The sequence below is a fragment of the Ranitomeya imitator genome, chromosome 4, assembly GCF_032444005.1.
Source record: "Ranitomeya imitator isolate aRanImi1 chromosome 4, aRanImi1.pri, whole genome shotgun sequence".
Classification (NCBI taxonomy): Eukaryota; Metazoa; Chordata; class Amphibia; order Anura; family Dendrobatidae; genus Ranitomeya; species Ranitomeya imitator.
This window is the reverse complement of record NC_091285.1, coordinates 718,999,523-719,023,876: the sequence shown is the minus strand read 5'-3', so window position 1 is coordinate 719,023,876 and position 24,354 is coordinate 718,999,523. Positions and strand designations below refer to the sequence as shown.

The 24,354-nt window shown below is 46.7% G+C and overlaps 1 protein-coding gene across 2 annotated transcripts in view; it reads right to left on the bottom strand.

Annotated features, from left to right (window-relative positions):
• The window catches only part of ACTL6B (actin like 6B), a 90,304-nt gene that overhangs the window by 22,852 nt on the left and 43,098 nt on the right, over nucleotides 1–24,354 (bottom strand). For both annotated transcript variants that reach the window (XM_069767550.1, XM_069767551.1), the window contains one exon: nucleotides 8,134–8,195. In XM_069767550.1, coding sequence (XP_069623651.1) covers nucleotides 8,134–8,195 — 62 coding nt within the window. The remainder of the gene's footprint in view (nucleotides 1–8,133; nucleotides 8,196–24,354) is intronic.

Below are 24,354 nucleotides of genomic sequence, written 5' to 3'. Positions count from 1 at the left end.
AATCCACTATACCAAGACCAATAATATCACATACAGGAAGAAACACCACCACACCATGACCAGACCACATAGGGACCAAATAATACTATATACAAGGGACAAATACCGCCTCACCATGACCAGATCACATATTACCACCACTTGGTGACCAAATAGTACATACAAGGGACAAATACCACAACACCATTTCCAGACCACATATTACCACCACATAGTGACTGAATACTACAATACTGATCAGTAATAAAAAAAAAGCACCATACTATCACCATAAGTGCCATTATACACAGGAGATCTGTACTTAGTATGCAGTGTCTGTGTAGAGGTAATACTGAGATCACTGGTGATATTATACACAGGAGCTCTGCATATAATGTATAGGTACAGTGATCACTGGTGACATTGTACACAGGACCTTTGTATATAGTATACAGTATATAGTGTCAGTGTATAGGTAACACTGACTCACCAGTGACGTCTCTAGATGAAGTCCTTCATCTTTTATCCAGCACAGACCGCCATCATTTCTTCTAGCCAGGACTCGTTTCTGCAGGAAATAACACAGTTATCTCGAGCTCCGCTTGTAGAACACATTACTTAATTTTTAACAACTTCTACATTACACCACGAAGAAAAAAAGGCGATATAGTGTCACTCTGCACAGTAACAGGACCGCCCCCCATTTAAAACAGTATACTCAAAAAATAAAATAAATACATCACTGCAGTAATAATATCCCTTAATTAGCCCCTATGGTAATATCCCCCATCCTGGCCCCGTTTATCTCATTCCTGGCTCCAGCCATATGTTCTCCCATCCTGCCCTCATGAGTATCCATTCTACCCCATATGATCTCCCCATCCTGCCCCATCAGTCTCCATCGTATCCATCCTGCCCCATGTCTTTCATTCTGCCCCGTGTCTCCAATCATGCCCCGTATCTACATTCTGCCCATGCCTCAAGTCCTGCCCCCAGTGTGTCCAGCATATTACCCCCATGTTGTCCAGCAATCTGCCCCAGTGTGTCCAGCAATCTGCCCCAGTGTGTCCAGCAATCTGCCCCAGTGTGTCCAGCAATCTGCCCCAGTGTGTCCAGCATTGTCCCAGTGTGTCCAGCATTGCCGCCAGTGTGTCCAGCAATCTGCCCCAGTGTCCAGCATTGCCCAGTGTGTCCAGAAATCTGCCCCAGTCTGTCCAGAAATCTGCCCCAGTGTCCAGCATTGCCCAGTGTGTCCATAAATCTGCCCCAGTCTGTCCAGAAATCTGCCCCAGTGTCCAGCATTGCCCAGTGTGTCCAGAAATCTGCCCCAGTCTGTCCAGAAATCTGCCCCAGTGTCCAGCATTGCCCAGTGTGTCCAGAAATCTGCCCCAGTCTGTCCAGAAATCTGCCCCAGTGTCCAGCATTGCCCAGTGTGTCCATAAATCTGCCCCAGTCTGTCCAGAAATCTGCCCCAGTGTCCAGCATTGCCCAGTGTGTCCATAAATCTGCCCCAGTCTGTCCAGAAATCTGCCCCAGTGTCCAGCATTGCCCAGTGTGTCCAGAAATCTGCCCCAGGGTCTCCAGCATTGCCCCCAGACAGACATAAAGAAAAAAAAAAAAAAGTAAAATCCTCACCTCTCCCGTTCCCAGTGCAGGTCCGGTGCAGTCAGCGTCTCTCCGGCTCTGCGACGATCAGGACAGAGAGGCTGAGCGCGCAGTGATGATACAATCGCACCCTCTGCCCTGAGACGTCGCAGAGTCAGAGGGCGCTGAAGACGCTGGCTGCAGCTACCGCGCAGCCGCAGGAACCAGGAGAGGTGAGTATTATTAGCGCTGGCACCGGGGGAAGGGGGCGGGCGCCCGAAGACTTAAAGGGCCCACGTTTTTTTTTTTTTCTCCTCCTTCTGCAGCGCCGGCCGACCCGCCCCCCGCAGTGTGCCGCCCGGGGCGGCCCGCCCCCCCCGCACCCCCCTTCCTACGCCACTGAGTGTGGGACTCTGTCCCCCCTCCCTCTCGAAGCAGGAGTGTGCCGAAAACCAGTCTTCTGTCTGAAACCATGTGCTCTTTTGTTCATGTTTGTACAAACTTAATAGTAAGGCCTAACTTGACCCCAATTAGTGACAGAGATGTGAAAGTTATATATTTGGTATGTGCATTGGCCGGGCTATCACACAGTGCGTTTTCCAATTTCCTGTACCCTTGGTATCCGAGAAACGAATTACTGCTTACTCACAGTACATAGCCAGGTCATGTTTGGTCTTAATAGAATGCTAACCGCAAAACAAGATCAATGGTAATTCCATCCTCGCTATACGAGGTTGCATCCTGGAGCTACGGTGGATATGAATGTTTTATAACTCTGATTCCCTCTGAGAAAGTAGGAGTGCTTTCCATAGCTCCGCCCACTCAGTGATGTCACGACCAGAGGGCATATCTTAACCCTGTTGGGTTATGAGTCAGTCTTTGCCCAGGAAAAGAGCTAACAGCAGCTCTGCAAGCTGCTCCGATGCATTATGATGATCACCCCTCCCCCAGCCACATGGTTTGCCATGATCTGAAATGATATGAGAGAACTGTAAGTGTTTTTTTTCAACTTTAATCCCTTTTTATTTGTAATCGTCTGTATATAAATAATCGTCTCATTGTATAATATCTTTATACCCTTTTGTAAACACTGCCTATCTTTTGGAGTAAAATATATAAAATTACTAGCTTCGTTTCTCCTTGCTCTATAACGTACTGTCACATCCTCTCAAGTGAATTATGCTACTAATTTGGGTTGGCTCCGGACCCGTTACTAATTAAGAAATCAGAGCTGGTGGCAGCAGAAATTGTCCTGCATTTTAGGGGAAAACTGGCAGCGATGGACGACGTTGATAATTATTGCTCCCGCCTGAGTGGGAGTAGTTTTATCGGCCTTGCAGCAGTGTGCCCATTAGCCAGTACAAAGTAAGGCAGCCTTTCTGGTGACTAATTATCCTAGGTGCAGTACCCTGTCTGACCTCTGGGTAAGGGGGGGCGCCAGAGAGCTGCAAGTTCCAAACCGGAACTGGGAAGTGAGATATAGATAAATCCCCTTCAGAAAAGAACTGGGTAACCAAACAACCCTGGTTCCTGACATATTGGTGTGAGCGGTGGGGATGATAAAGGTTTCCTCCCTGGGATCCGTGACAGACCCCCCTCTGGTGACGGCTCCCCTGGGTCTACAATGTCCATCCACACAATGGACCTAGGGCTGGGAGTACAATGGCTGAACGATGCTGAGATACAGATGAGATTAATAGAAGGATTGCGTTAGAATCATAGAATGTTAGATTTGGACGGACCTCCTGGGTCATCTGGTCCAACCCCCTGCTCAAAGCAGGATTCACTAAATCATCTCAGACAGATGACTGTCCAGCCTCTGTTTGAAGACTTCCATGGAAGGAGAACTCACCACCTCTCGTGGCCACCTGTTCCACTCATTGTAGGAGAAGAAGAAGGCTAGCACTCGACTTCTGTGGAGGTGAGGGTGCTAGTGATCGGAGCCAGTAGTCCCATCGATAATAGAATATATAATCACTGCACTCGTACAGGATAAGGTTTGCTTCAAGTGAATAATTTATTGCTGAAAAGTAAGGCGACAGAAAAAATTTACGTTTTGGCCAATCAGTGGCTTTGATCACAATTATTCACTTGAAGCAATCCTTATCCTGTACGAGTGCAGTGATTATATATGTTATTTTATGTTCCACTCATTGATCTCACTAACTGTCAAAAAGTTTTTTCTAATATCTAATCTATGTCTCCTCCCATTCAGTTTCATCCCATTGCTTCTAGTCTTTCCTTGTGCAAATGAGAATAAAGATGATCCTTCTACAATGTGACAGCCCTTGAGATATTTGTAGACGGCTATTAAGTTTCCTCTCAGTCTTCTTTTTTGCAGCTAAACATTCCCAGATCCTGTAACCGTTCCTCACAGGACATGGTTTGCAGACCGGTCACCATTCTGGTCGCTCTTCTCGGAACTTGCTCCAGTTTGTTGAGGTCTTTTTTAAAATGTGGTGCCCAAAACTGGACCCAGTATTCCAGACGAGGTCTGACCAAAGAGGAGTAGAGGGCAATAATGACTTCACATGATCTAGACTCTATGCTTCTGTTAATTCTTCCCAGAATTGTATTTGTTCTCTTTGCTGCTGCATCACACTGTTGACTCATGTTCAGTCTGTGATCTATTAGTATACCCAAGTCTTTTTCACATGTGCTGTTGCTTAGCCCTATTCCTCCCATTCTGTATATGCTTTTTTCATTTTTATTGCCCAGATCTAGTACTTTGAATTTTTCCCTGTTAAAAATCATTCTGTTAGTTGCTGCCCACTGCTCCAGTTTATTTATATCTTTTTGAATCCTCTCTCGCTCTTCTCTAGTATTAGCTATCCCTCCTAGCTTTGTGTCATCAGCAAATTTAATCAGTGTACCCTCAATTCCTTCATCTAAATCATTGATAAAGATGTTGAATAATATAGGGCCCAGGACAGAACCCTGTGGTACCCCACTTGAGACATTCTTCCAACTGGATGTGCAGCCATTTACGACCACTCTTTGGGTCCGATCATGAAGCCAGTTATGAATTCACCTAACAGTTGCCTTGTCCATTACAGTTACCTCTAGCAACCTCCTGTCTGGCCTTAGGTTTACATAAGATCCAACCTTCATGTCTTCTTCCGCTTACTGTCAATGAATGTAAACATTGATTCCGGAGGATGAACTGACGAGCAAGAAAATCACTAATAAAACACCGCAAGCAAAAATCTAATAAAAGACAACAATATCGACGCAAATGGTGCTCCGTGCTGGAAAAGTCTGCATCCTGCAAAGCAGTGAACTCCAAGCTACGGGTATTCATCCATTAGTCTTAAGTAAGTGGCCAATTCCTCACATGAGGTGTATCTCAGCAGGAATTTCAGATGACTCTTGTTACAAACTGCTCCCGGCCTCTCATATGTGAAGGTGTCTTCTCCCAACAGCAATTTTAAGATCTCTCCACAGGGGATCAATGGTATTTTGATCCGGAATTGATGCTTTCACTTCAGAAATCTCCAGTGATTTGTTTCCATCCATTTTTTGGGGGGGGCTTCTTGAAGTATTTTCGGGGTCATTGTCCTGCTGGAAGACCCATGACATAGGACACAAATCCAGCTTCCTGACACTGGGCACTACATTGTCACCCCAAATCCTTTGATAATATTCAGATGTCATGATGCCTTGCACACAGTCAAAGCCACCAGTGCCAGAGGCAGTAAAACCGCAAAACCTCTTTGAATCTCCACCATATTTGACTGTAGGTACTGTGTTCTTCTCTTTGTAGACCTCATTTCTTTTTGGTGAACAGTAGATTGATGTGCTTTACCAAATAGCTCTATCTTGGTATCATCTGTACACAAGACACTTTCCCAGAAGGATTTTGGCTTATGTACATTTTAGCAAACTGCAGTCTAGCTTTTTCATGTCTGTGTAAGCAGTGGTGTCCTCCAGGGTATCCTGCCATAGCGTTTAATTTCATTCACATGTGGACAGATAGATCTCGCTGACACTGTTGCCCCTGAACCTGCAGGACAGCTTGGATTTCTTTGGACCTTGACAGGGGCGGTTCATCCACCATCAGGACTATCCTGAGTTATAACCTTTCGTCAATTTTTCTCTGCCGTCCATACCCAGGGAGATCAGCTACAGTGCCATGGGTTGTAAACTTCTTGATTATGTTGCGCACCGTGGACAAAGAAACTTCAAGATCCCTGGAGGTGGACTTATAACCTTGAGATTGTTGATATTTTTGAACAATGTTAGTTCTCATGTCTCAGACAGTTCTCTTCTCCTTTTTTTCTGTTCTACATTCTTAGCGTGGCACGCACAGACACACAATGCAAAGACTGAGGCAATTTCTCCCTTAATTATGTGGTTTCAGATTGATTTTCATATTGCCCGCACTTGATTTTCATATTGCCCGCACTTGTTGCTTGCCACAGGTGAGTCTGAATGAGCATCACATGCAGGAAACAAAGATGTATATCACAATTTTTACAAAAGGTGGCAACAATTTTGTCCAGCCCATTTTTGGAGTTTTTTTGTGCAAAATTGTGTCCAATTTGCCTTTTTTTTCTCTTTTTTTGTGTTGTTCCAATACACACAAAGGAAATAAACCTGTGCATAACAAAACGTGTGTAATCGTAATAATGTTCTGGGAGAAATTCTTCATTTTCTGGGACAATTTCAAGGGTGCCAACGCTTTCAATCATGTCTATATTTATATACATATATACACACACACACACACAAACACACAGTGCTCGCATAAGTGAGTACACCCCCTATGAAGAGGAAAAATTTTCAGCATTATCTCACTGGACATAAGAAGATTTTCCACATTTTCTGGGCTTCATAGAACAATTTGTATCTGCCATTGTGGGCGGCTTCTTTGCGTTTGGGATTTAGGAGTGATTCCTCCGTGGATGCCCCCAATGCTGCAGCTCCTCTGCAGTGTGCATCGGACAAGTTCGGCTTTCTTTAGATGACTGCAGGGAACTTACATGTGGATTTTCTTCCCTTTTTATCAGAAGACGCTCCTACAGTGTGTCCATAAAGTCATGGTGCACTTTTGACCAGTCACAGAATCTGTTTACAGTTTACATTTTGGTGCCCTTTCTCTGGCCCAATCATATCAGACCTGCTTAAAATCTGTGCGTGCGTGCGTGTGCTCGACAATTACACCTAAGCAAGACTACAGTTCATAAGCTGTTAAAGAAATGTCTCTGTTTTACAGGGTTGCGGCTGTTGCACGCTATCAAACCGGCGGATAGACACAAATGATGCGCATTTGCTACAGATATGCTTCATGAGATCGATAATGATGCAAGATTTTTGCAGAAGATTGTGTTTATCTGTGGACACGTTCATCGCCATAATGTCCGAATATGGGCTGCTGAACATCCTCATGCCTACGTTGAGCGTGAACGCGTGGTGTGGCCTGATGCGGGGTGATAGGCCCATTTTTTTTCGCGGAGCGGTCTATGACGGCAAACATATATCCTGACATGTTGGAATTGTACGCAGTGCCACAATTTCCAGAAGGTGTCATCTTTCAACAGGACGGCACTCTTCCACACTATGCCACCATTGTTTGTGAGTTTCTGGATAGAACATTCCGCCGGCGGTGGATAGGCAGGGGTTCTGTCAAGCCATGGCCACCTCGATCCCCGGATCTGACGCCCATAGACTTTTGGGGTTATGTGAAGCAACATGTGTACATTTAACGTATCAACTACATTAATCACTTAATCACGGATGTTATTCACGGTGTTACACCAGACGTCCTCACCCGTGTGTGGCAAGAACTTCACTATCGTTTGGATGTGTGTAGGGCAACAATTGGAGCCCACATCGAACTGCACTCAATAGGTATGAAACTGGGAGAGTTTGCCTTTTATTTGGAGCAGATTTCACATTTCTGTCGTTTTTTTGTTGCTTTCCAGTCACTGGTCAAAAGTGCACCATGACTTTACGGACACACTGTATTTTGGTGGACGCTTCTATGGTCGCTGGACGTCTCTGTCAGATGCTGCACTTCCATCTTTCTTCCATTTTCTATCACTTTATCTCCAGTATCTGACTGATAAGTAAAGCTTCGCTGATCTCCTTTAAGCCTTCACCTTTCTTGGTCTAATGACATTTCTCTTCCATGTGGTGCCATTGCTGACACATGTAATGGGCAGGGGGGGTTTCTGTGTTAGGTATCATGCTTTATAGTTGCCCGTCTGCTGGACACCGGTGTAATGAATGATCAGACTGACCTGGGGGGAATTCTTGTTAATTTGAATTTTGTAGTCTAAACTTTAGCGTTGATTGGGACGTACTCACTTTTGCAACACGGTCTGGAATTAATTTGTTAGGAGAATAACAAATCTTATTTGTCCCAATGGCTGACATTTGTGGCGTGTTCTATAGTACAGTGTCCCATAGACAATGGTGATCCAGAAAGGAAACTAAAAATTTTCCGACACATCGGTTGGGGTGTACTAATTTATGATGATCACTGTATATATGGACTTATACTATCATGAACGGCATGTAGTGTTTTGTCCTGCCCAGGCGGGTGATAGATATGAAGAATACACTTACTGCTCATCATAGGGGGAGTCAGACACTTGTAGGACGGAAGCCTGAAAGTCCTGGATCACCTCCTGAAGATACAAGTGGGAGGAGACATTACATAAATCCCCAGACAACTACTGCCTTCATTATCCCACATACACAATCATACACTGACATACTGCCATATAGTCTAATACAGCGCACTCTCACAGACACAGCGCACGCTCGCACACAGTGCATGCTCGCACATACAGCGCGCACCCTCGCACACACAGTGTACACTCACACATACAGCGCACCCTCACTTGCACACAGTGCATGCTCACACATACAGCGCGCACCCTCGCACACACAGTGCACAGTGCACACTCGCACATACAGCGAGCACCCTCGCACACATAGTGCACATTTGCACATACAGCGCGCACACAGCGCACCCTTGCACACAATGTATACTCAAGCACACTTGCACATACAGCGTACCCTCACGCACACTCGCACATAGAGCATATCTCGCACATACAGATTACCCTCGCACACATTCTACACTCGAATACAGTGTACCCTCGCGCACACTCGCACGTAGAGTGATCCCTCACACATACAGCGAACCCCACGCCCCCTTATTCCTGCTCCAAACCCCCTGTCATGGCAGCTTTCACGTACACCGCCCGGGGGAGGGGGTGGGGCAGCTCGCTCCAGCATGGTCTTGACATTGGTATTGTCGAATACAGTAAGTGCCTCCCTATGGGGTCTCCGACCCCCCTTCTTCCCAACCCGAATAACGACATGAGTCTCAAGTTGGATATAATTGGCCACAGCGGCGTTTATTATAAACAAACAAAACATATAACCGTAACATGAGCTGGGAAGGGGTCCTTGAAGCTAAAAGTCTGGTGTTAACCATAGTATGAACAAGTGGACAGGAAAACCAACCGTAGATTACTCTCAGCCGTTACCCCACAGGTTCGAGAGCACCAAAATACCCCGGAGGGTTACCATTGTCTACTTCCAACTTAGGAATCTGGCCCACCGTTACCAAGATTCCCCCAAATCACCAGACCCGCAACCAAAACTTATACCAACTGGAGAATCCGTATCCCGGCGGACCCCCCAGGCCAATTTAGCACCAACTCCAAGGACCCCTCCCCCTGCCACAACGAGGATACTTGATACCACTAGTATCTGAGATCCCACCAACCTTAACCGCTATGGCTCGTTCAATTCCAGACTGTAGCCCCAGGGCCCACAAATCAATGCCCACTGCGTTCAGATGAACGCCATCACCCAAAAGAAATTCGTCACCCCACGCTCCAACTCAAAATGGCGCACGGCCAAGCCCCCATTCCGCACAACAAAATCAGACACAGCCCGATTTACCTTGATGCGGGCTATATTAATCTCCACCGACCTAGCATGCCTCCAGGATTTTCGGGGAACAATCTCCAAAAATCTCCGAACACAACAACAGACATTTCCCGAAAGGAAACCCATAACCTGAGTAAGTCATGTTTAATGTCCCAAATCAACTCACTACAAGGGCAAACACCCAAGTCGTTTCCCCCCAATGTGCAAAACCAAAATATCGGGGGGTCTGTCCAAGCGAACGCCATTGTGTACTTCCTGCATGACTGTGTTCCAACCTAAGCCCCAAAACCCCAGCCACCTGATGACGGCCACATTCCTGGAAAAGCCGAGCTGTCTTCCATCCTGTTGGACGTCTGCCCGCTTTGCGCCCCAGTACATGTAGGAGTGGCCAACAATCCAAACCAACAGCGAGGATGAACCTGGAAAATATAAACAACTTAGACAAGTGCGAACAACAAATAAATTAACCGATCTGCCCACGCCTCTCAAGGCCTCACATAACTCAGATAACGGCCGGACTCCCACCGACCTATCCTCTGTACCACCACAGGAGCCAAACCATTCAGCGCTGCCTCCGTAGCAGCCCCAATCCGAAAAGAATGAGAGGCAAACCTGGAAGAATCCACACCGATGGCCTCCAAAGACTGCCGAAAAACCGCTACAAATGGGTATTTAGAAAGAAAAGACCCATCCTCGTGACGCAACAAAGGTCCATCACCACGCGGTTGAAGCCTATCAAAATTCTGCCAACAACGGACCGGACACATAACGGAACCCGGAACAGTGCCCAAAACCACCTTTTTAACCCATCCCGCCTGATCGGTCTTACACTTCCGAATCCAAAATTGCAGCGACCCCCCGGTAACAAAACCATCCCCAGCCCAAAGCCCCCCTTTACGAACAGTAGTAGGAGACACCAGCTCCCCAATCCTCAAAGCTCCAAAAAATGCCAATGAGAAGGCTAGGCGAAATAGCGCGGCCTCGAAACTGGAAACACATATATCGCCCAGCCGTACTCCAACTGCTCCAACATCTCAAAAGACACCGGGCGCCTGCAATCGCCTTGGCCACCTACTCTTCTCAACCCTTTCGCGGGTTGCTTTACCAAAAATGACTTAGTCAAATCCTGTAGAACCCGGAGCCTGAAACCAAAAGCCAAAGCCGCTATTGTCCTGTCAACCTTTGCTGCCGACCATCCATGATCCGCCCCATGTCTTAACCATAACAACAACGCCCCCACTTGATCCCGACCCGTATCCGCAACTTCACATGATGCCAACCAACTCTCCCAAGTGCTCCATACCGACCGATAAACCGCCCACGTACTAGGAGCCAAGGACGCTTGAATTAAAGGTTTTGCAGCCCAGACACCACGCTCCAAAGCTCCGCCGGACATTCCAGCCCCGTCTCCTCGGCATCCGGAGCCAGCGACCGAAAACTGGAAACGAGACAAAGAGTCGGCAATGCAATTATTAACACCGGGCACATGTGATGCCGTAAAATAAGCATTCAAGGATAAACAAGACAAAACCAACTGCCGAAGAACTCTGATCACAGGGGGCGAAGCTGTTGTAAAACTGTTAATGGCACACACAACCGCCATGTTATCACAAATAAAACGAACCCTTTTATTTTGAAAATCGTCGCCCCATAGATGCACCGCCAACAAAATCGGAAAAATCTCCAACAAAGTAATGTTCCGTACCAACCCTGTTTCAAACCTGTCTTCCGGCCATCTAGCAGCACACCAACGGCCCCCAAAAAAGGCCCCGAAGCCAATACCGCCTGACGCGTCGGTAAATAAATCCAAGTCAGCGTTACCCACTGCTTCCTCCATCAACAAAAAACGGTCCCAAACCTCCAAGTCGGCCTTGTGTTCAGCCGACAAACGAACAAAATGATGTGGGGCGGTAATCCCGGCCGTAGCGCTAGCCAATCTGCGTGAAACACCCCTCCCCATTGGGATAATTCTGCATGCAAAATTCAATTTTCCCAGGAGCGACTGCACTTTGCGCAGCGGCAATTTCTTCAAACGTCTAGCGTGGGCCACCTCATTTCTCAAGCCCAGCACCTTGTCAACCGGCAACCTAAATTCCCACTTCACTAAATCGATGACAATACCCAAGAAGGACAGATTCGTGCACGGACCCTCAATCTTGCCTGGTGCTAGCGGGACTCCAAATGGCTCAGCGACCCAAACAACCGTCCTCAACAGGACCTCGCAACATTGAGACTGATCAGGACCTATGCACAAGAAGTCATCCAGATAATGAATCACCGAATCCAAACTGGACACATCCCGAACCGCCCATTCCAAAAAGGAACTAAAGGCCTCAAAATAAGCGCACGACAGCGAACAGCCCATCGGCAAACATCGGTCAACATAAAACCCATCGTCCCAATAACAGCCTAACAACCTCACGCTATCGGGGTGAACCGGCAATAAATGAAAGGCCGACTCAATATCGGTCTTAGCCAACAATGCCCCCTTACCACAACTGCGCACCCACCTGGCTGCCTCATCAAACGACGTATAAACTACCGAACAAAGCTCTGGATCAATCCCATCATTCACAGACCTCCCTTTTGGGTAAGACAGATGCTGAATGAGCCGAAATTTATTAGGCTCCTTCTTGGGGACCACGCCCAAAGGCAACACAACCAAGTAATCCAAAGGAGGAGTGGGAAAAGGTCCAGACATCCTACTTAAAGCAACCACTTTGCTTAACTTTTCTGACACGACCGATGCTTGCAACTTGGCCGATCTAAGGTTCTTCAAACTCGGTGGTACCACAAAAGCCGGAGCAGGTATGCAAAAACCAACACTAAAACCGGCCCGGAGCAACTCCACCCTCTCCCTGTTGGGGAACCTATTTAGATAAGGGGCCATCGCGTCCAACCTCACCGGCGTCACCCCCTTTTGAATTACTCTCTGGCTTCCCTTTTTTCTGGAAGGTCCATGGGAAGCACCGTTGCAGTGCGAGCACAAATGCGTGAACTTACAAGTTGCTCCGAACTTACACTGGTCCTCATTGAAGTGCCAGCACACACCGTGCTTCTGACCGCCGGATTGTCCCGATTGACCCCCTGTTCCTGAAGAGCTACCTTGCTTGCGAAGTTCCGGCCCCGCTTTGAAAGGAGTGACCAAACTTCGTTGGTGCCATCACGCACAACCACAAACCAATGTCCTTCTGATCCCACCAGATCGCAGGACGAACCGCCTTCCGCTGCCGAAACTGCTCGTCGTACCATAACCATGCTTGACCTCCATAGGCCCTATGCGCCTCATCTATAGAATCCATGTAGCAAAACAAAGCGGAGCAATTCTCAGGAGCCTTCTCGCCAATAATGCTCGCCAAATCCCGAATGCCTGAAGCCAATTCACAAAAGTCTGAGGAATAAGGCGCCATCGCCGTTTTTCCTCATCCTCCTTCTTACTATCCTCCTTCTTACTCTTATCAAGGTTAAATTTTTCCAGCGGCAAAAGCGAAAATATCTCCACGTACTTGTCTTATCAAATCTTTTCATGCACCTCCTTCAAATGCGCCCCTAACGGCCCCTCAAAACAAACATATACCTCACCACGCGCCTTATCATCCAGCCGAATGCCCCCTTCTTTCTCTTTTTCTGTCTGCACGGATACCAAAACCGGCTCAGCCGACCTGCCCCGCTCCGTAGAACCGCTGCCGGACAACGCCAACCCCACATCGGACGATCCGACCCAGGCTGACAATGGGGACGGCCCTGGCCTACCACTGCCCAACCGTTACAACAGCTCTCGTACACCCGACAACAACTCCCCCACCCACTCACAACTCCCATCCGCCCGCATACCGACTCCATCACCCCACTCTACATACCCCCCAACCCAATCTACAGAAATCGAAGTAGGCGTCGAAAATTCCGGGGACAAACGATACATAGATGGGTTCTCACCAGGCTGCAGGGGAGCTGTGATCCCCCCAGCCACAGATGCTGTCGCCATCCAGCCGTCTCTCGATCCTGAAGCCGTCCTTGGGCCCTCTGGGACATGAACTTCACTCCTCAATGCAGCTCCAGCCGACCTGACCCCTGCAGAGGGGACTGTGATGACCCCATCAGCCGAGGGGGCAGCCTGGTGTCCTGTAGCCCCAGACCCGGACCCGCCATCCGAAACGCTGCCGTCTGTCCCCGCCACACGAAAAGATGCAGGCCCGGTCGCAGGTGTGGGAGGGGAATGGTGCTCCCTGGCCGTGTCCAGCAGCCCCGCTGGATCTGGGGTGCTGCCCGCCGCTGCCTGTTATGGACCTGGTGGTTAGGAGCACCCGGCACGACCTGATAGTTAAACTCACACAGGACAAGCTCTGGGATGTGGGAGCTCTGCTGACCGCAACCCCTAATCCTATCACAACAACTAGAAATAGCCGTGGAGCGTTCCTGACACTCCCTAGACGCCTCTTCACAGCCTAAGAGCTAACTAGCCCTAGAGATAGAAAATAAAGCCTACCTTGCCTCAGAGAAATTCCCCAAAGGAAAAGGCAGCCCCCCACATGTATTGACTGTGAGTAAAGATGAAAGTCACAAACGCAGAAATGAAACAGGTTTCAGCAAAGGGAGGCCAGACTTACTAAACAGACAGAGGATAGGAAAGGTATCTTTGCGGTCAGCACAAAAAACTACAAAAGACCACGCAGAGTGTGCAAAAAGACCTCCGCACCGACTAACGGTGCGGAGATGCCACTCTGCATCCCAGAGCTTCCAGCTAGCAAGGCAAAATCATGATATCCAGCTGGACAAGGAAACAATGAACAAATAATAACTAGCAGGAACTTAGCTTCTGCTGGTGTAGACAGGTCACCCGAAAGATCCAAGAGCGAACTGAACCAATGCAGGAACATTGACAGCTGGCATGGAGTAACGATCTGAGTGGAGTTAAAAAGAGCAGCCAACCAAAGGATAAACCACATCACCTGTGGAAGGAACCTCAGAAGCAGCAGCTCCACTCACAGCCACCAGATGGAGTCCATGGACTATCAGGATGAGCCATGGCCGATCAGGATGAGCCAAATGAAAGGCACGAACCAGATCGGCAGCATGAACATCAGAGGCAAAAACCCAGGAATTATCTTCCTGACCATAACCCTTCCACTTGACCAGGTACTGGAGTTTCCGTCTCAAAACCCGAGAATCCAAAATCTTCTCCACCACATACTCCAACTCCCCCTCGACCAACACCGGGGCAGGAGGATCAACGGAGGGAACCATAGGCACCACGGAGGGAACCATAAGCGCCATAGGCGCCACGTATCTGCGCAATAACGACCTATGGAACACATTATGGATGGCAAAAGAAGCTGGAAGGGCCAAACGAAATGACACAGGATTGAGAACTTCAGAAATCTTATACGGACCAATGAAACGAGGCTTAAACTTAGGAGAGGAAACCTTCATAGGAACATAACGAGACGACAACCAAACCAAATCCCCAACACGAAGTCGGGGACCAAGACAACGCCGGCGGTTAGCGAAACGTTGAACCCTCTCTTGGGACAATGTCAAATTGTCCACCACATGAGTCCAAATCTGCTGCAACCTATCCACCACAGTATCCACACCAGGACAGTCCGAAGGCTCAACCTGCCCTGAAGAGAAATGAGGATGGAAACCAGAATTACAGAAAAAAGGAGAAACCAAAGTAGCCGAGCTGGCCCGATTATTAAGGGCGAACTCAGCCAAAGGCAAGAAGGACACCCAATCATCCTGATCAGCCAAAACAAAGCATCTCAGATATGTTTCCAAAGTCTGATTAGTTCGTTCGGTTTGGCCATTAGTCTGAGGATGGAAAGCCGAAGAAAAAGACAAATCAATGCCCATCTTAGCACAAAAGGACCGCCAAAACCTCGAAACAAACTGGGAACCTCTGTCCGAGACTATGTTCTCCGGAATGCCATGCAAACGAACCACATGCTGGAAAAACAATGGCACCAAATCAGAGGAGGAAGGCAATTTAGACAAGGGTACCAAATGGACCATCTTAGAGAAGCGATCACAAACCACCCAACTGACCGACATCCTTTGAGAGACAGGGAGATCAGAAATAAAATCCATGGAAATATGCGTCCAGGGCCTCTTCGGGACCGGCAAGGGCAAAAGCAACCCACTGGCACGAGAACAGCAGGGCTTAGCCCGAGCACAAGTCCCACAGGACTGCACAAAAGAACGCACATCCCGTGATAAAGAAGGCCACCAAAAGGATCTAGCCACCAAATCTCTGGTACCAAAGATTCCAGGATGACCCGCCAACCTCAGAGATAACTCTACTAGTCCATCTATCAGGGACAAACAGTTTCTCCGCTGGACAACGGTCAGGTCTATCAGCCTGAAACTTCTGCAGCACGTGCCGCAAATCAGGGGAGATGGCAGACAAAATTACCCCCTCTTTGAGAATACGAGCCAGCTCCGGAACACCCGGAGAGTCAGATACAAAACTCCTTGACAGGGCATCAACCTTCACATTCTTAGATCCCGGAAGGTATGAAACCACAAAATCAAAACGGGAGAAAAAGAGCGACCATCGAGCCTGTCTAGGATTCAACCATTTGGCAGACTCGAGATAAGTCAAATTCTTGTGATCCGTCAAGACCACCACGCGATGTTTAGATCCTTCAAGCCAATGTCGCCACTCCTCGAATGCCCACTTCATGGCCAACAACTCTCGATTGCCAACATCATAATTGCGCTCAGCAGGCGAGAATTTTCTAGAAAAGAAGGCACATGGTTTCATCACCGAGCCATCAGAACTTCTTTGCGACAAAACAGCCCCTGCTCCAATCTCAGAAGCATCAACCTCGACCTGAAACGGGAGCGAAACATCTGGCTGGCACAACACAGGGGCAGAAGAAAAACGACGCTTCAACTCCTGAAAAGCCTCTACGGCCGCAGAGGACCAATTGACCACATCAGCACCTTTCTTGGTCAAATCAGTCAACGGTTTAGCAATACTAGAAAAATTAGCGATGAAGCGACGGTAAAAATTAGCAAAGCCCAGGAATTTCTGCAGGCTCTTCACAGATGTCGGCTGAGTCCAATCATAAATGGCCTGAACTTTAACAAGGTCCATCTCGATAGTAGAAGGGGAAAAAATGAAACCCAAAAATGAAACCTTCTGAACTCCAAAGAGACACTTTGACCCCTTCACAAACAAGGAATTCGCACGAAGGACCTGGAACACCATTCTGACCTGCTTCACATGAGACTCCCAATCATCCGAAGAGACCAAAATGTCATCCAAATATACAATCATGAATCTATCCAGGTACTTTCGGAAGATGTCGTGCATAAAGGATTGAAATACAGATGGAGCATTAGAAAGCCCGAATGGCATAACCAGGTACTCAAAATGGCCCTCGGGCGTATTAAATGCTGTTTTCCATTCATCACCCTGTTTAATTCGCACAAGATTATACGCCCCTCGAAGATCTATCTTGGTGAACCAACTAGCCCCCTTAATACGAGCAAACAAATCAGACAGCAGCGGCAAAGAGTACTGAAATTTGACTGTGATCTTATTAAGAAGGCGGTAATCAATACAAGGTCTCAAAGAGCCATCCTTCTTGGCCACAAAAAAGAACCCTGCTCCCAATGGTGACGACGACGGGCGAATATGACCCTTCTCCAAGGATTCCTTTATATAACTCCGCATAGCGGCGTGCTCTGGCACAGATAAATTAAACAGTCGGCCCCTAGGAAACTTACTACCAGGAATCAAATTAATAGCACAATCGCAATCCCTATGAGGAGGTAGGGCACCGGATTTGGGCTTTTCAAATACATCCCGGTAATCTGATAAAAACTCAGGGACTTCAGAAGGAGTGGAAGACGAAATAGACAAAAATGGAACATCACCATGTACCCCCTGGCAACCCCAGCCGGACACAGACATAGATTTCCAATCCAACACTGGATTATGGACCTGTAGCCATGGCAACCCCAAAACGACCACATCATGCAGATTATGCAACACCAAAAAGCGAATATCCTCCTGATGTGCAGGAGCCATGCACATGGTCAATTGAGTCCAGTACTGAGGCTTATTCTTGGCCAAAGGCGTAGCATCAATTCCTCTCAATGGAATAGGATACTGCAAGTGCTCCAAGAAAAAACCACAGCGCCTGGCAAACTCCAAGTCCATCAAATTCAGGGCAGCGCCCGAATCCACAAATGCCATAACAGAATAGGACGACAGAGAGCAAATCAGAGTAACGGACAAAAGAAATTTAGACTGTACCGTACCAATGGTGGCAGACCTAGCGAACCGCTTAGTGCGCTTAGGACTATCGGAGATAGCATGAGTGGATTCACCACAGTAAAAACATAGCCCATTCCGACGTCTGTGTTCTTGCCGTTCAGCTCTGGTCAAAGTCCTATCACATTGCATAGGCTCAGGCCTATGCTCAGAGAATACCGCCAAATGGTGCACAGCTTTGCGCTCACGCAAGCGCCGATCGATCTGAATGGCCAAGGACATAGACTCATTCAGACCAGCAGGCGTGGGAAATCCCACCATGACATCCTTAAGGGCTTCAGAAAGACCCTTTCTGAAAATTGCCGCCAGGGCACATTCATTCCACTGAGTAAGCACAGACCACTTTCTAAACTTCTGACAATATATCTCTACCTCATCCTGACCCTGACACAGAGCCAGCAAGATTTTCTCTGCCTGATCCACTGAATTAGGTTCATCATAAAGCAATCCAAGCGCCAGAAAAAACGCATCAACATCACGCAATGCCGGATCTCCTGGCGCAAGGGAAAATGCCCAGTCTTGAGGGTCACCACGCAACAAAGAAATAATGATTTTCACTTGTTGAACGGGGTCACCAGAGGAGCGAGGTTTCAAAGCAAGAAACAATTTACAATTATTTTTCAAATTCAGGAACTTAGATCTATCCCCAGAAAATAAATCAGGAATAGGAATTCTAGGCTCTAACATCGGATTCTGAACCACAAAATCTTGAATGTTTTGTACCCTTGCAGTGAGATGATCCACACAAGAGGACAGACCTTGAATGTCCATATCTACACCTGTGTCCTGAACCACCCAAAGGTTAAGGGGAAAAGAAAGACAAAACACAGTGCAAAGAAAAAAAAATGGTCTCAGAACTTCTCTTATCCCTCTATTGAGATGCATTAATACTTATGGCCAGCTGTACTGTTATGGACCTGGTGGTTAGGAGCACCCGGCACGACCTGATAGTTAAACTCACACAGGACAAGCTCTGGGATGTGGGAGCTCTGCTGACCGCAACCCCTAATCCTATCACACACACTAGAAATAGCCGTGGAGCGTTCCTGACACTCCCTCGACGCCTCTTCACAGCCTAAGAGCTAACTAGCCCTAGAGATAGAAAATAAAGCCTACCTTGCCTCAGAGAAATTCCCCAAAGGAAAAGGCAGCCCCCCACATGTATTGACTGTGAGTAAAGATGAAAGTCACAAACGCAGAAATGAAACAGGTTTCAGCAAAGGGAGGCCAGACTTACTAAACAGACAGAGGATAGGAAAGGTATCTTTGCGGTCAGCACAAAAAACTACAAAAGACCACGCAGAGTGTGCAAAAAGAACTCCGCACCAACTAACGGTGCGGAGATGCCACTCTGCATCCCAGAGCTTCCAGCTAGCAAGGCAAAATCATGATATCCAGCTGGACAAGGAAACAATGAACAAATAATAACTAGCAGGAACTTAGCTTCTGCTGGAGTAGACAGGTCACCCGAAAGATCCAAGAGCGAACTGAACCAATGCAGGAACATTGACAGCTGGCATGGAGTAACGATCTGAGTGGAGTTAAATAGAGCAGCCAACCAAAGGATAAACCACATCACCTGTGGAAGGAACCTCAGAAGCAGCAGCTCCACTCACAGCCACCAGAGGGAGTCCATAGACAGAACTCGCCGAAGTACCATTCATGACCACAGGAGGGAGTTTGATAACAGAATTCACAACAGCTGCCGCTGGGATGCTCCCCCGCCGTCTCGTGCTGCCGCAGGAAGCAGGCCGCCCGGCCTGGTCATCACCGCGGTGGCCCGCCACAACGTCGCTCCGGCCGTTGGTGGCTTTGTCGCGTAGGCCCCGCCCCCCAAAGTGATGGGGGAGAAGGCCCGACTGCTGCCGCAGGTCCCAGCGCGGCTGATGGATTCCTCCCAGACCCCCCCCCCCCGCCAGCAGGCTGTTCTCCCTAGCTTCTTCACACACAGCCTGTAACTCTACGCTCCTTCCTCTTCCCTCCTCCTTCAGGAATGTTAATTAGCAAAAGAGCAGTCCTTTGTCTAAAAAGCCCATGGTACTTGCTGTATGGGGGGGAAATATTAGAAAAGCCATAATGTGATGCCAGTGTATGATAGAAATATGACAGGTAATATTTGGAACGTGCTTTGATAGAGCTTCGCTACAGCGCCTTTTGCTAAATTCTAGCACCAAAAGAACCTGAGAAAGCGAGTGGAATAGCTAGTCCGAGTTTGTAATTATTAGAAAGCTAATTTCAATATAATATGAGTGATGTGTGTGCTGTTATTCTGCTAGGTTCTCAAGCCAAGTTATGATAATTATAAGTATTGCTAGCAAATCTGTAACTCTGAGAAAAGGGGAGGGTGGTGGTAACTCAACCCCCTTTAGTGATGTCACAAGCCCAGAAGTATAAGTCACTGCACTCAGCCCAGCCTTCAGTTTTACCTGGGCAGCTGCTGCAACAAGACCCTCAATGCATTGTAATGTCTGGCTCCTCCCACCAGCATGGTGAGCCTGGAATTATCTAAGCAACATGTGAGTGTTCATTTCTGTTTTAATCCCTGTTTTCTTTGTAATTGCTTTGTACATACGTTGTCTCATAGTGTAAAATCTTTTCATACCTTTTGTAAACACTGCCTAACTTTTTTGGAGTAAAATATTAAATTTATTAGTCTTGTCATCTCTATGCTCTATAGCGAATTTACACGTGCCTGAAGTTAATTACGCTACTAATTTGGGTTGGCTCCGGACCTGTTAATCCTTGGGAAAATCGGAGCTGGTGGCAGCGACTTTGTCTTGTACGATTGGGCTTCTTAGCAGCGACCGGCTGAGTTGATAATTATTGTTTCCGCCTGTGTGGGAGTAGTTATATCGCCCTCGCTGTAGCGTGTCCAATAGCCAGTACATAGCAGGCAGCCTTTCTGGCGACTAATTACCCTAGGTGCAGTACCTAACCAGACCTGAAGGTAAAGGGGGTCGCCAGAGAGCTGCAAATTCCAACGCGGAACTGGAAAGCAGGATATACATAAATCCCTGCAGTTCCTGACATATTGTAGCAGCAATGGGATATCTAAAATCAGCCCCTACGGTAAATTGATAGGTCAATAGCCTTGTTTGTGTTTCATCACATTGTTAGCAGCGGAGGGATAACTAAGATAAGTCCCCTGCACATGTGATAGCCGTGTGTCGGCCAAAGGTCACCACCCCTTTTCATGACAGGGAGGGGTGAAACAATAATGGTAATAAGCGTCAGATTTTCCTATTTTTTATAAGTACACAGGTCACTAGAATACATGTGAGAATTGGTTTCACTGTCTGTAATTAATAATTTTATATCTCGGACACTTTTTTCCAGGGCTAAAAACAGCGACTCGGATTGACAATGGAACTTTTATCTTTTTATTTGTTTTTTACCTGCTATTATTATTTATTTTTATTTATTTTACACATTTCAAATAGTGATTTTGTTTATTTCTTTACTTCCCCTGTAACTGTGATTGGTATATTATAAGCCCCAGTTACAGGAGAAATGCCACCTCCTGTCGGAGTCTGCCTGTTCTCTCCTTACACACAGCGATCACATGACCTCTATGTAAGGAGTAGGAGCAGGACCACCCAGGTCACAAAAGTCTAGGGCGGTCTGTAAGTGGCTCAGTAAATCAGGTCCCCCACTCTCATCTAATTTATTACAAACAACAGATTAAGGGTTCACATTCTTTTGCCTCTCACAGGAGTGATATTAGAGCATTTTCCACAATAAAAAAGGACAAAATCTCAGATTTCTGACTCATTTGGTGCTTTCTCTACTACTAGTATATGTTCACATGTTGCTTTTTTGCTGCTTTTTATTTCTACAGTAAATAACCAGGTTTTCCTGCCTTTTTTTGCTGCTTTTTTGCTCTGTTTTTGATGAGTTTTTCAGGATCCTACAGTTCAGCTTTCCTTTCACAATACAAGCATGAATAATATAAGGTGTTCGGCCATCAATACAAGACGTATGTGACCCCATGAAACATTTTTGGAAAAGAGGGCAAATTGATCAAATTGTTTAGTGGAAAAAGATTTTTACATCTGGAAGAAATAGTGACTATTCTGAACAAAAAAGTTCATATGAGTTAATACACAATTACAAAATTTAACAGTGGAGGAGTAGAATTGATCTGGAATAGTTTACCTAAGATAATGGCAGTGCATTGAGTTGTTAGGGAATTGTTTACTTTCACACATTGGTCAGGCATTGAGTTGTTAGATAATTGTTTACTTTCACACATTGGTCAGGCATTGAGTTGTTAGGGAATTGTTTACTTTCACACATTGGTCAGGCATTGAGTTGGTAGGAAAGTGCTTACTTTCACACATTGGTCAGGAATTGAGTTGTTAGGGAATTGTTTTCTTTCACACATTGGTCGGACATTGAGTTGGTAGGGAATTGCTTACTTTCACACATTGGTCAGGCATTGAGTAGGTCAGGCATTATTCACTTTCACATTGAGTAGGTCATGCATTGTTCACTTTCACACATTGATCAGGCATTGAGTTGGTAGGGAATTGTTTACTTTCACACATTGGTCGGGCATTGAGTAGGTCAGGCATTGTTCACTTTTACACATTGGTTGGGCATTAAGTAGGTCATATATTGTTCACTTTCACACATTGGTTGGGCAGTGAGTAGGTCATATATTGTTTACTTTCACACATTGGTCGGGCATTGAGTAGGTCAGCCCTTGTTCACTTTCACACATTGGTCGGGCATCGAGTAGGTCGGGCATTGTTCACTTTCACCCATTGGTCAAGTATCGAGTAGGTCGAGCATTTTTCACTTCCACACATTGGTCGAGCATTGAGTAGGTCGGGCATTGTTCACTTCCACACATTGGTCAGGTATTGAGTAGTTCAAGCAGTGATCACTTTTAAACATTGGTCGGTCATTGAGTAGGTCAGGCATTGTTCGCTTTCACATATTGGTCGGGCATTGAGTTGGTCAAGCATTGTTCACTTTTATACATTGGTCGGGCATTGAGTAGGTAGGGCATTGTTCATCTTCACACATTGGTCAAGCATTGAGTAGATCAGGCATTGTTTACTTCCACACATTAGTTGGGCATTGAGTAGGTCAGGCATTGTTTACTTCCACACATTGGTTGGGCATTGAGTAGGTCAGGCATTGTTTACTTCCACACATTGGTTGGGCATTGCGTAGATTGGGCATTGGTCAACAATTGAGTAGGTAGGGCATTGTTCACTTCCACACATTAGTCAAGCATTGAGTAGATCAGGCATTGTTTACTTCCATACATTGGTTGGGCATTGAGTAGGTCAGGCATTGTTCACTTTCACACATTGGTCAGGAATTGATTACGGTGGGTGCGGAAAGTATTCAAACCCCTTTAAATTTTTCACTCTTTGTTTCATTGCAGCCATTTGGTAAATTCAAAAAAGTTCATTTTTTTACCTCATTAATGTACACTCTGCACTCCATCTTGACTGGAAAAAAACAGAAATGTAGAAATTTTTGTAAATTTAATAAAAAAGAAAAACCTGAAATATCACATGGCCATAAGTATTCAGCCCCTTTGCTCAGACACTCATATTTAGGTCCCATGCTGTCCATTTCCTTGTGATCCTCCTTGAGATGGTTCTACTCCTTCATTGGAATCCAGCTGTGTGTAATTACACTGATAGGACTTGATTTGGAAAGGCGCACACCTGTCTATATAAGACCTCACAGCTCACAGTGCATGTCAGACCAAATGAGAATCATGAGGTCAAAGGAACTGGCCAAAGAGCTCAGAGACAGAATTGTGGCTCAGATCTGGCCAAGGTTACAACAGAATTTCTGCAGCTCTCAAGGTTCCTAAGAGCACAGTGGCCTCCATAATCCTTAAATGGAAGAAGTTTGGGACCACCCGAAGTCCTCCTAGACCTGGCTGTCCAGCCAAACTGAGCAATCGTGGTAAAAGAGCCTTGGTGAGAGGTAAAGAACAACCCAAAGATCACTGTGGCTGAGCTCCAGAGATGCAGTAGGGAGATGGGAGAAAGTTCCACAAAGTCACCTATCACTGCAGCCCTCCACCAGTCGGGCCTTTATGGCAGAGTGGCCCGACGGAAGCCTCTCCTCAGTGCAAGACATATGAAAGCCGCATAGAGGTTACTAAAAAAACACATGAAGGACTCCCAGACTATGAGAAATAAGATTCTCTTGTCTGATGAGATGAAGATAGACCTTTCTGGTGATAATTCTAGGCGGTATGTGTGGGGAAAACCAGGCACTGCTCATCACCTGCCCAATACAATCCCAACAGTGAAACATGGTGGTGGCAGCATCATGCTATGGGGGTGTTCTTCAGCTGCAGGGACAGGACGACTGGTTGTCATTGAAGGAAACATGAATGCGGCCAAGTACAGAGATATCCTGGATGACAACCTCTTCCAGAGTGCTCTGGACCTCAGACTTGGCCGAAGGTTCACCTTCCAATATTATTATTATTATTATTATTATTATTTATTTATATAGCACCATTGATTCCATGGTGCTGTACATGAGAAGGGGTTACATACAAGTTACAAATATCACATACAGTAAACAAACTAACAATGATGGACTGATACAGAGGG